At 43.3% G+C, this 13,352-nt stretch overlaps 1 protein-coding gene across 7 annotated transcripts in view; it reads right to left on the minus strand.

Moving 5' to 3' along the window:
* Positions 1-13,352, minus strand: part of CELF2 (CUGBP, Elav-like family member 2) — a 430,555-nt gene that overhangs the window by 106,155 nt on the left and 311,048 nt on the right. For all 7 annotated transcript variants that reach the window (XM_010854102.1, XM_010854104.1, XM_010854103.1 and 4 more), the window contains one exon: positions 5,622-5,704. In XM_010854102.1, coding sequence (XP_010852404.1) covers positions 5,622-5,704 — 83 coding nt within the window. The remainder of the gene's footprint in view (positions 1-5,621; positions 5,705-13,352) is intronic.

Genomic DNA, 13,352 nt, shown 5'->3' on the forward strand with positions numbered 1-13,352 from the left:
CTCCCGGCAATCTTGACTCCAGCTTGTGCTTCATCCAGCCCAGCATTTCTCATGATGTACTCTGCATATAAGTTAAATAAGCAGGGTGACAATATACAGCCTTGACATACTCCTTTCCTGATTTGGAACTAGTCTGTTCTATGTCCATTTGTTTCTTGACCTGCATATAGATTTCTCAGGAGGCAGGTCAGGTGGTCTGGTATTCCCATCTCTTTAATACAGAGATATACACAATACATAGATATACATAATATGTAAATATATAGCTCTCTCTATATGAAACAAGCTATCATTATATACACATGGAATCACAAATCTGCATGCATCTTATATTTTGGAGTGTTTGGGCAAAATCATTTTTTTTGAATAAAACTCAACTTGTCTACAGGTATTTTTCTTTAACTCATTTGGGTATTAAATATCCAAGAGCAATTTATTAAACACTAACTATACATAAGCACATTGGCTGGATTTGTTTCTTAAAGATTTAGTTACAAACATCACAGTAGCTACTATAGGTCTCTGGAACCTAGAATGGCGCCTGACCAACCATAAAAGTTCAGTAAATATTTGTTGAACAAAGGTATGAATATTTTGTGTGTTCTCCATGGCACAGGAGTTTGAGGACTCAAACTTGTTCATACTGATCTTTTGCCCTTTTTTTTTTTCCCCTCTCTAACAATTTTCAATAAAAGGTGCCTTAGGGGGAAAAAATACTTTGAGCACAACCTCGTCAGGCTTTGATTCAAATGGGATGGTTTAGGGGGAAATTTCCATGATAGGAAGAGATGGAGTTTGAAATATTTTTATGACAGAAATAACGATGATGATGATGATAAAATAATCACCGCAGCTCTGAGAACAAAGACATTAAGTACATATTAATAATCAGAAGAGGTGGTGCAGAGTGAGTCCCTGGGAAAGCATTACAGTGGGCAAAGTGAATTCGCTCCCAGTGCCAGTCACTGCTGCTCTGCTGCAAGAAACGAAGCCCCAGCACTCCTAAGAGGACACTGGGGGACAATTCTATGGAGGGTTGTGTTCCAGGCCATCGGGGAGGGCTGCCCGCCCACACAGGGCCAGCCAGGAAGGGGGGCATTCACGCCATGCGGGCGAGCACATGTGGCCCAAGAGGGCATTTCATTTACAGCTTCCTCCTGGTGAATCAAGCCCATTGGTTTTTATCTCTCAGATCTACGTGTCATTCCCGTCTGCCACAGCTAACATGCAGCGCTCTGAACAAATGTGCTCTTAGGGCAGTAACTCCTTAATATAAACTGCATTTAATAAAACTGGTAGGGACTCTTAGGAAGGAGGGAGGCAGGCTTGGAGAAAGTGGCTGGAAGAAATTTGCAATTAATATTCCAATTTCTCCTTGCCGTTCAAATTTAAGAGCTTTTTCAAAACTGTATTCGTCTCTGTTATTACATCCTTAATTAAATTAATTTATATGGTGAATGCTCTAACGATGCTGCTGGAGATTTTCAATCAAAAAGCCTTATTGCAAGAGACAATGTGTGTGAAGACCTTGAAAAAGAGTGGTGCTAGGCCTGGAGCAGGGGGATATTTGGCCCTGACACCTGATTATTGAAGAGGTCACAGCAGTTTTCCTGGGCCTCCACTGAGGTCGTTACTTTATTTTTTAATTAAGCTAAATTAGGTCAGGGAAAACAAAATGAATCTCGAGAGTTGCCTTCACAGGGTTTTTCTCTCTGGGAAGCACCATGGCAGACGATGACATTTCTATTGAGTAATTCTATCAGTGAGGTTGTGCCTGCCCGAAACCCTAAACAAAGACAGTACCTCTCAGCGTGCTCGGCTGTATCATCAAAGGAGAGGCAATCAGGATTTGTCCAAGGACACAAGTGGCTTAGCTATGGAACACGTCAGGCTCAGAAGTTAGTACCAAGGCCAGTGACGCATCCAGTGGTCCTTTCTGCACAGACATGGTCATAGACTCACAAGGGGTTTCAAGGTCACGTGCGTGCTGTAACTGTAGAGCTTTGCTGCCTGGCACACCAGAAGCACCCGACACTCATGAGCGGTTTTTGTTAACCTAATGTGCCTGTGTGCTCAGTTGTGTCTGACTCCTGGTGACCCTTTGGACTGTAGCCCGCCAGGCTCCTCTGTCCATGGGATTCTCCAGGCAAGAATATTAGAGTGGGTTGCCATTTCCTCCTCCATGGGATCTTCCTGACCTGGGGATCGAACCTGTGTCTCCTGTGTCTCCTGCGTTGCAGGTGGATTCTTTACCTGCTGAGCCATCAGGGAAGCTCTAACCTAATGAAATGTTAGTAATAAATCATGCCCTGTGTGTAAGATTTGATCTCTTCCTTAAGTGTCAAACCACTATCTCTAGAGCAGAGTGTCATCAATCCAGAAGGACCACCCAACCCTCTGAAGCTCATTTCTTGCTCCCTATGTAGAGCTGCTGAATTTGCTCCCTTATCTTCTAAGAGTGTATTTCTAGGATTTATTTTGAGCATTTCAGAGGATGTAAGCCCCTGACAGACCCAGTGTCTTTCTCAGTCACACAGTAAGAGATAGGCTTAAGAGATGTGTCCTTGATGACTTTGTGGTGCTAAGTAACGCCCTGATACTTCACCCTACACCCCATTGAGGAAAGGGTCTCTATAATCCACACATTACATAGGAGGAAGAGTGCATGAAAGAATGTTCAACTGCATACAAGAATGGCCCATCAGCTTTTCTTTCTTTTCCATATGAACCAAGTTCTTTGTTTCTCTCAAGAATGAAAATTCCTTGACATTCACCAAGTTTGGTTGCATGATGAAAAGTTCCATATGACAAAACACATCAACTGCAAGAGAAAATTAAACAGGAAAAAAAAAAAAAAAAAGGCAAACCAAACACCCAGCACTATTTGATCTTGTTTTAAATGGAAAGCTTTGGACACTTTAGAAAAAAAAAAGGCAGCAAGTGCCTTTTTAATGGATTTTATCCACAGGAGAAATGATTACAACCAGAAAAGCTTTAAAGTGTCAGCTGGTGATGCATTTTTCTTTATCCTTTTTATTTTTATTCAGAAAGAAACTGAAGGCATATGGCAAAGTGCATCATTAATTTCTTATTAATTTCATAATAGGAAGGCAACCAGTTAAAATAGTAGTGCTACAACTTTAAATTACTGAACTTGCTTGGTATTTAATGAGAGATTTAGCACAGCAGGGATTCTATTAAATTAAGTTGTGCCTTCACATCACAGTGGGAAAACAGGTGTATATTGGTTTAGAATTATGGAAATGTTGACTAATTCCAAGGCTTGTAATCAAACAGCAAGGCACCCTGTAATATTCTTCCCCAAGAATATGCATTAATCTTTTATGTCTGGTCCCATTTCTTCCCGTCCACCAAAGCTCCAGCTGATAGGAAACCACTTTCATGTTCTTGCTGGAGCTGTTAAGGGTGATGCTGATCAGATAAAGCAATACATAAATGCGAGATGTGGGACTCTGCTCCCATTCACCTAATTTGAAATGGCAGATGTAGCAACAGTGTGTGTGCTGTGAAGCCTCGGAGCTTACAAATCAGACCTGACTTCTCAGAATTTTCACTTAACCTGCCTCAAGTAATTGGGCAGAGGAAATTGAACCGGATGAAAAGAAAGCTGAAAACAATCTACAAACCGTCTTTTCCAACCTCAGAATTGTCCTTAATAATGGGTTTCCAAAATCAGCAGCCCTGACTTCTGCGTGCAGAAAATTTTAAAGCAAAAAAGAGACATGGGTAACGATTTTTTTTTTTTTTTAAATACAGAAGATGCTATTTGTTTGCTGAGAAAGGGGTCAGAGTAAAATGTCCGATGTCCCAAACAGAAGCAAGCTCATCAGTCATTTGTACGAGTTTCAACACAGCCCATTCATTAACTCTGGGTTTTGAGGAGCATCTTCATGCATGAAAATGGCATGTTAGGAGTTGTGCTCCTTCCAGTGGAGGGGATAAACTCAAATGAACCAAGCTTCACATTAATTTAAAATAGGATGAGATTTGGCACCGATAGACCCTAAATGCTATAATAACAATTCATCATCTCAAGTAATTTATTTAAACACATAGAAGGGATTTTGCACACTAATTACTGGAAAGTATTTCATTCTAAAGGAAGGAATACCAAGTGGTCTCTGGGTTGGATTAGGAGCCTGGGAAATAAAAATTATTTTTTTTTCCTACCATAGACAGTAAATATTTACCTTGGTTGCTTCATTCAGTAATGTAGCCTAACACCGCAACCTCCTAGAACTTACATTGGAAAAATTCCATTTATCCAGGGAATGAAGCTGAAATAATACTTAAAAAAACCATCAGACAAAGCACTTAGACCCAGGAAAATCTTCCCTACTAAAAAAGTACCTAAGACGTTTCAGAGAGAAGTAGTTAAATTAAATTAGGAGGGAGAATTCTGGTATTACACTTGCTTTTCTGAATCCCAGTCTGTCTGATTTGCTCACACAAAAAGGGGAAAACCAAAGCACTGTGGTTTGAGACCATAGTTCATAATTTACTACTTTTTTGTTATTACCAAGTTAATGTTTTGAAAACCTTTTACTGAGTATCTTGCCACTAAAATATATGATTTTCAATGGAGCTAAGGTGAATTAAATCTTCTCTGGGGGTGACAGGGTATCAAATGACTTGTGTACATAGGTTTGCATGACAGATAAATGATAAGACATTACAATTATACCCTGAAAACATTAGGGACATGATGTTATTTTTCTTTTACTCTTATCAAACCAGGTTTCAATAAAATCATTAACGCAGCACTGCTTACCAGAGGTTCTTCATTATCAGCAACACACATTCTGCCATTAAATAAATTCATCCCTGATATCTGAATCAATGGGGAAAATATCCCAACTAGCACAGAGAAATTTATACCAGCATGCACTAGATAAAACGGTCCTAACCCCCCAGAAATCATGTATTCTGATGCAGCAGCTACAGCCAACATTAGTTCATTTCTAGTGAATGGTACCAAATGTCCAGTATGACTGGGAAGGAAATGGAAACAAAAAATTGTAAGCTTTGTATTTTCTTTTCTCTATCGACATGAAGCCGCAAATTGGGCATTAAAACATTGACTTTGTTAACCACCACTGACTGTTTAGAAGCCATTAGGAGGTTGACTATTACGGCTGTGCAGAGTACATTTTGTCCTTTCAAAAGAAAAATCTAAGGACTAAATTTGAAAAGAGGCTCCTGGTGAGTAAAAGCTTTTCCTTTTCCATTTGCTCCTCTGGTGTATTGCATGCGTGTGTGCGTGAGTTTTTTTTTTTTTTCCCTTTACAATCGCTGCCCACCCAATCCTCTGTAGCAGCCACTGTGACCCAGTGGGGTCATTCTGATTTTCTGACCAGGGGACACACTCTCTGAGAGGTCTTTCTGTCAGCATTAATGCCAGTGCTTCTTGAGGGGCTGGCCAGCCGCTCTGGCTGCTGCAAGGGTGACTGGGGGCCAGGTGGGGGTGGGGGGTAGTCAGCACACCCTCCTCAAAAGCCCAAAGTCATTTTTGGCACTAAGAGCCCATCACTAGAACCTTCAGTTGAAAGGACCATTTTCAAGCAATAAAGTGATTTTGGTACAAAAGTAAACCGACTCACCCCAGGTAAAGTTTTAATATTGTGCAGTGCATTCTGGGCCTCAAGTGCAGCTTTTCTTGTATAAAATGTTACGAAACAACAACCTACAGAGAGAAATGAAAAGGTTTTAGAAATTTCTGTGAATGCTTTGCTTAGATATAATGGAGACTGGGGCGAACGAGTCAACTACTTAAAAGGATGCACAATTTAAAAATAAGGTGCACGGCAACAGTAATGACAACAGCTCAAGCATTTACCCAGCGCCTTTCATCCTAAATCATATTTATTAGCTTTTCCCCACGTTGGGGAATCAATTCATAACTGCGTACCAACTACCGGGAACCCGGGTCTTCAGGAACCGGGGTGGGAGGCCGTGGGTGAGTTGTTAATGGGACTTGTGGTGCAGCCACAGCATCAAGTGAAGTGTTTAATCACAACCACAAGAGCAGACACTTATATTAACTATAATTGTCTTAAAAGATATCTCTAGAACATCACCCTTTTAAAACACTTTCTCAACTCCGAGGCTTAGACAACTGGATGATAAGCTGCCTAGAGCTGAGAACAAGCCCTCTTCTTTCCAATTTCCACCATAGCACATAATGTAAAGTTCCACACACAAAACATGCAATATTTGTTTGCTGAAATGACTCTATTTTAGCCAGTCGAGAAAGTGAGCTATATGTGGTGGGCAGATGCTGAAACAGATGTTTGTACTCTCTGTGCTGAGAATGAAACATGGCCATGGGACGTCAACCACTAACCTCTTGATTCCTCATTTTTAAGAGGTGATGGGAGTCCAGGCTGAAGGCTCCTCCAAGGGAGACTAGCCAATACACTTCTCCAAACCACCTCCCTCCACCAAAGAAAATGGTCTTGAAACCTCTCATTCCTTCTGTATTCTAAAGCAAGGCTCACCCCTTCTTCAACCTGTGCCTAAAGATACTGGTTAACATGGTTAAACCAGATGAAGACACTGGTTAAGAATCTGTTAATTAGCATAGCATTTCTTAGTATAACCAAGTATAGATAAAAGGGATAAAGAACTTTAGAAATTAAAAGAAAAAGACGCTCCCTCTGACCTGCCTGTCTTGGATGAGCTGGGTTGAGAAAAAGAGGCAGAGAGATGCAGTCACACTCAATTAGCTCTGATTCTTATCCTCATGCTTAGAGAGATGGGGAGAGCCTCGAGAGGTCCTCAAATGCCAAGTACAGCAAGTGGCTGGAGAGAAATTCAACACACTAAGGCATCGACTTTGGTTCTATTTAGGGGAATGATGTAAGACCACGGACAGAGACAAGTGGCACATCTGGAGAGTAGGAAGTTGACACCACAAACCATCAAAGGCTCCGAATCACACATTAGCATCTACTTTTCAGAACAAAAAACTCATTGGAAGGAGTAGGAGAAGACAAAGTACTGTACCACCCCTACAGCATTCCGAAATACATACAAGATGCTTCCTCCTTATTTGGAAAAAAGAACAAAACTTGGAACCTTGTCATATACTATTTCACTGGAGTCTACTGAGATTAAATATGCAAATCCTTCACCTTCTGGATAGAATAGAGTATGATCCTAGCTTTTTGGCATTTAAAAACCTCCATGTCTCCAAGGATGGGAGACTCGTCACGTGTTTAATTTGCATGATGGGAGGAATACGAAAATTGTGAAGGGTCTTTAAAGAATCACAGATGGACAGAGTGGGCCTTTATATATGAGGTTTCCACTTCAGCTGTTTGACTTTTTAGACCAGAGTGCATTTGGTCATGCTGCCTGGTGGTAGATTATTTTTCCTAAACTGATCAAATTAATGTGTGATTTTCAGCTCCACTGGCATAACCTAAGCCCAGAAAAGCTATAAGAATTGCTTTAAATCAAGGAATGATTTTAAACAGCAAAGTCCAGTTCCAGCTTCTGGTATCCACTGTAATCACTTTAAGAGGAGGAAAAATACCAATTATCTTCTATTAGACTTGATACAGAAAGAATAACATGGAGGAAAAAAATCGTAAAGGAAAAGAACACATAAAAAAAGAATGTATAACTGAACTGCTATGCAGTACAGTAAAAATTAACACAACATTGTAAATCAACTGTATTTCAATAAAACTGAAAAGAAAAACAGAAAAAGACATTATCTCTGTCTTCTAAAAGCTTTTAACAACCAGACTCTCAGGAAGTTCTCCTTTCTCTCTTCTGGGTAAGCAAGCAATGGGGATGCTCTGAACTTCGACTTCAAAACCAAGGCCTCAGAAAGGGGCAGAATCCGATGCTTTCAAGCAGGTAGATTTTAGGGGTGTGATACTTAAAAGAGAGATGCTTTCAGATGCAGTAGAAGTCATAGAGCAGTTTGCTTGCCTGGCAAGAAGGCAATTAAGGAAGAATTTCCTAAGCAGAAGGACAACAAATGCTAGTCCGGCCAAGTTCAGAGATAAGGAGAAAAGCCAAGGTCAACCTGAAAGAACAGTGGAATGACAAGGGAACTGAAAAGGGTGACTGACATGCACGGTAAGACAAAAGCAACGAGGAACAAAGATGATGTAAACCGAGGCAGACTTGTTATGGGGCCACCCTGGACCCAGTGCGGTGGGCTCAGGAATAGAGTGGTCTCCACTCTTGCCCTAAACACTCAAACAAAATTCCAACCACTTTCCATGGCCTGGAAGTCCACCGGGAAGGTGTAGTTCATCTGCTATTGAAGCAATAAAACGCTACCCTTAAGGAAGGTAATATTTAATTGTTCCTAGCTATTTACACCTTAGTATGACTTTGGCAACTCCAAGTGTTTCCGTCTTGAACAAGGTTCTTGGTGAACAGACAGTGGTTTCTGTGTTTGTTTTGCTTTGAGAAAGTTTGAAGCTGATGTCTGAGCAGCATGGGATGGGGTGAGGAGGGGCAAGAAAGCAGAGAAGAATCTAAGGACTGAAGGAAAGGCATTTCAAATTTCTAACTCTCTCCAATTTCATGCAGGGTCCACTCTGCCTGTACAGCTGAGAGGTGACCTCAGGGATCTGCCATGACAGACCTCTCTGGGAACTGTGCATACCTCTTAACTCTTCTACTGGGTTGGCCAACACATTGGTTTGGGTTTTTCCACAACATCTCAGGGAAAAGCCCAAATGAACTTTTTGGTCAACTCAATACTTTAGTCCTATTGAAACAAAGACTCTGGAAGAACATGCCCCTCAAAGCTCTAGTTCTAGCTGTAATACAAAGAAGAGTATCCTGGACACGACTGCTGACTCGCCTCCCCTTCACTGCTGACTTCCAACCCGACAGCTCATCCCTGGGCACCATGCACTTAGGACCTTTGAAAGAGGCAGCCTATCCCCATGTGGGCATGGCCCCCGTGGCTTGGTGACTTAGAGCTTGGACTGAATTTCTGCCCCAAAGTGTAGCCTCAGCTGGATGCCCTCACGCAATGAACAACTTGCACCAACGTGGGGGCTCTGGGGGAAATCTCACCCCAAGACTCTTCTTTCGGTTTCATACTTTCAGTTCCTGAATGCCTCGGTGGAAAACACCTTACTTCCTCTATACCTGAGTTACTTGTGCTGCATCACCTCGAAATCAATGCACAAAAAACAGGGCTGCCTACCACTACTTCCTCCCTGAAAAAAAACCCTACCTGGATATATAGCCAAAAGGTTTCATTCAGAATAAATTTAACAGTCAAAACTATTCCTTCCCTTTCTTGGGCTAAAAAATGTCTTGCACTTCACTCCACATGCATACTAATTGATTTAATAAAAATAGCGTTTGATTAAGTTATCAGAAAATCTGCGGTAGAAATAGAGAACTCCCAATTTCAACATTCATCTTTGAGGCAGCCATTTGTGGTTTTCCCCCGATGAGACTTGAGTCTGGATGCTTCCAGAATAAGAATGTGTTTCAGAGACTCTTGCTTCTCTGAGTCCTCTCCCAGCTAAACAACCAGACTTTTTAAGCAACCAGTCCACTTGATATGCTCATTAAAATCTTAAGATTCATTGACCTGAGGAAATCATTTCAACACACGAAGGGAAAAATATCGTTAGTATCTGCCCTGAGGTGGCGGTGATCACCATGGCAAAAGTAGGGGAGAGACTCCAGGTCCTAGAGAACTCATGGTGATGTAACAGGGTGGGCATTTTCTTTCCTGCCTACCCCACCTGGATGGACAGCTGTTAAGGGAGCCACGTGGCTTGTGGACTTCCCCGTGCCAGCTGTAACTCAGGTGTGAGTTCAATGGATTTGTCTGCAGGTCAGCTGTAACACCAGATGGCCCTGCAGTCTGATTCCGGGACAGACCTTTCTCCCTTACCAGGTTCTGCTTCCAACATCCTTGAAGGTGGGTGGTTGAACACTGACCACAGCCCTGGGCGCCCTTCAGCGGTCAGTGGCTGCACCGCGCCCGAGGGGACCACCCTTCCGGTGTCAGCATCAGTCCTGGCACCTGCTTTCCCTGCTGCCCATGAGCGCAGAGCAAGGCTTGCTCTACACCACAGAGGGGGAGTGACCTGCCAGGGAACTCCAAGGATGGGTAGTGCGGAGGCTTCAGCCAGGCTCAGCCCTCCTGTTTCTGCTCTGGGTGGCTTCGCATTTCTCTACTCTGCCTGTCTGACACAGTCTCGTAAGCACTCACACTTTATGGTTCTTGCCACCTTTATCCTCTGGCTCCAGAATTTCTGCCGGTGGCAGAAGCCGGCTTAGAAAAGATAAACCTGCTGTCCCACGCCCAGGAGATTTCAAGGCATCCCACTTTCCAAGAGTTTCAACAATTCATTGTGTTAATAAGAGCTCTGGATTCTGGAGTGAAAAATTTAAAAATCCATCTTTTGCATGTCTATTTATCAGCCCCACCCCTTACTCCTCACTGAAAGTGAAAAGTGAAAGTGAAAGTTGCTTGGTCGTGTCCAACTCTTTGCAACCCCATAGACTATAAGTCCATGGAATTCTCCAGGCCAGAATACTGGAGTGGCTTGCCTTTCCCTTCTCCAGTGGGTCTTCCCAACCCAGGAATCGAACCCAGGTCTCCCACATTGCAGGCAGATTCTTTACCAGATGAGCCACAAGGAAAGCCCTTACTTCTCACTGCTGCTGCTGCTGCTGCGTCGCTTCAGTCGTGTCTGACTCTGTGCGACCCCATAGACGGCAGCCCACCAGGTTCCTCTGAAATGGGTTTGGGGGTAAAACCTAAGAGGTGATCCCAGAACCAAGTACTGGTGTCTCAGGTTTGTACAGAGTCCGCCAGTGACGACCCCTCACTGACCCCCAAGTGCTGCTGGGTCTGTACACATTGCTGGGGGTGTCACATGAGAGCTTACTGGCCATTACCATCTCCCGTGAATTCTTTTTTGCAGCTTAACTGTGAATACCTGGCTAACCCCTCAGACGGCCACTTAAGCCAGATCCATTTGGATGGTAAAGAAGGTCTAGACAGAAAGGTCCTGGGGTGCAGAGCACCCACGGTGAAGGTGACCGGTATGAGGCCTTGCTGTGGGCATCTCTGGATGATCAGGAGGCGGCCAGGGGGCGCTGGGCCGGGAGAGAATGAGTCGGGGTGGGGCTGGGAGCTTTAGAGGGCCCCGACTCCCAGCGGTCAGCAAGTTCAACAACGTGGCTGCGCATGCTCGGCTTGTCATCAGTATTGTAATGGTGAGGTGTGATTAGACCATCTCGCACCAGAAGCTGAGAATGGTAATTCCCAGAGACGCCATGAGCCACCTACTCCAGACAGGGATGCTGGTGTCTGACTGACTGCCTCTCCTCACAAACAATTTCTGCTGCCGTTAAAGGTTCCCTCAGGGACTCTGCCAGCTTTACTGCTGCATGACCAGAGACATGGTGGTGAGGTTTTTGCTGTTTCCAGAGATAAAGCCTCAGATGAGATGGGCCAATGGTACCTACACACAGACACAGACGCACACAGACACACGCACACAGACGCACACAGACACATGCACACAGACGCACACAGACACACACACACAGACACACACAGACACAGAGCAGTAGTGTATTTAAAGACATCAAGAAGACGTTCAACTTTACTGAAAGACTTTAATTTTAAATGATCAAGTAGACTTATCCTCAAAGAAACCATCTGGATTATCACCAATCCTTTCAAACCACAGCTGTTTCCCTTGGAAAGCTTGACTTGGAGACTTGATAAAAATATGCTCAGGGGAAAAAAAATGCACCGCTTATGTAGAGATAATCAGTCTATATCACGGCCTGTCCAGAGTCAAACAGCACTGAATTCACATTCTTCCATGTGGAGGGCTGCATAGACACTGCCTGAGAGAATAGATCCTGAGATTGGATTTTAAAATTAGTTATGCCCTGAAGAAAACTGACCCCACGCTTAAGGAAACTTTCTCTGAGGCTACCAAACTGGGGAAGAAGGAAACTGAGGTCTGATGCTCTGAAGACACCATTTTACTAAAAGGCGGTTTTCTTCACGTCTTTAGCTCTAAAATATGAACAAGGTAGTTTTTTGCTCTGTGTGTTTGTTTTAAAGTATCCAGGTATAGAGATGGGAAGTCAGGGACTTGGATGGTTTGCAAATATTGAAAGAGTCACTTGTCAGCTGTAGGGTATTTCAGAGCACACGCCAACAATTTAGACTCTCAGCAACACGGGAAGCTGGTCATTCCCTACGATTCTCCTCGAGCCACCAGCCTGGATGGACGATAAATTCTCCTTGAAAGGCTGCTCCCATAAACGCGAGAAAGGGCCTCTTAGGAACATTTCAGGCCTGACTGAGAATTCTTCAGTAATATCTTAATATGGGAAATTATGGGACGTTTTCTGAAATACAAACAACAACTTGAGGATGGATGTGAGAAGGTGTGGCCAAGCTTGTAAAATAAATAAGTGCGGAGCTGCTGGCCTTGCACACCTGGACAGCTGACCCTCCAAGTCAACTCCATCCCCAGCGTAAAAGAGGGGTTGCCCACATCCTCAAGGTCATTCTACATCTCAGTCCAGAAATTTCCATCACTGTCCAAACCCACACAAATAAACACTTGAAAACGACCACAGAAAGATCATGTGCAGACCGAACCTTGTACTTATTTCTTTAAAAAAAAAAAAAAAGGAATAGTCCTGGCGGACAGATTCAACTCAAGCTATATTTGAATTCAAGACAGCAACAGAGTCATCCTGTAGTGAATTGAAAATTCCCTTCAAGTCTGCCTTTGAATTCTAACGGGCCAACAGATCAAGAGACCGAGGCCCTGCAAGGCTAAATTAGTGAACCCTCTCTGGTGTTTTTTTTTTTTTTCTTTCTTTCTGTGAATGAAGCTCTCTTTTGTCTACACATTTGCAAGCCAAGCAGGCGCCTCCTTCACACAACTGAATTGCTACTGGGATCTTGGCTTCTTGGAGAGTCAGTTGTCAGTTTAAGTCAGAAGGGAGGACAGGCTCCTCCTCCTCCCGTCATCAGCTTTCTCCCTCCATCTCAGCCACTATGTAGAGAATTTCATGCTTCTTTCAAAGTCCAAAGGTTTTTGGACTTCGTGGGGCATGCTGTGCTCTGAAGAAGCTCTCGCCCAGTGAGACTGTCAACCATGGGCCTTACCCCTGCCAAGACGCTTGACTTTCGGTTTCTACAAAGCAGTTAAAGGCTCAAAAACCCCATCAAAAATCCCCTGAATTAAAATTGTAAAGGCAATGTAGCTTTGACCTTAAAAAAGTAGTTTTCCAGTGGTCTAGCAGGTAGCCCTCAGCGTCATGAGGAAAAGGACAATAACGAAACCCTGTTC

The sequence above is a fragment of the Bison bison genome, unplaced genomic scaffold (genome assembly GCF_000754665.1).
Source record: "Bison bison bison isolate TAMUID 2011002044 unplaced genomic scaffold, Bison_UMD1.0 scf7180017864337, whole genome shotgun sequence".
NCBI lineage: Eukaryota > Metazoa > Chordata > Mammalia > Artiodactyla > Bovidae > Bison > Bison bison.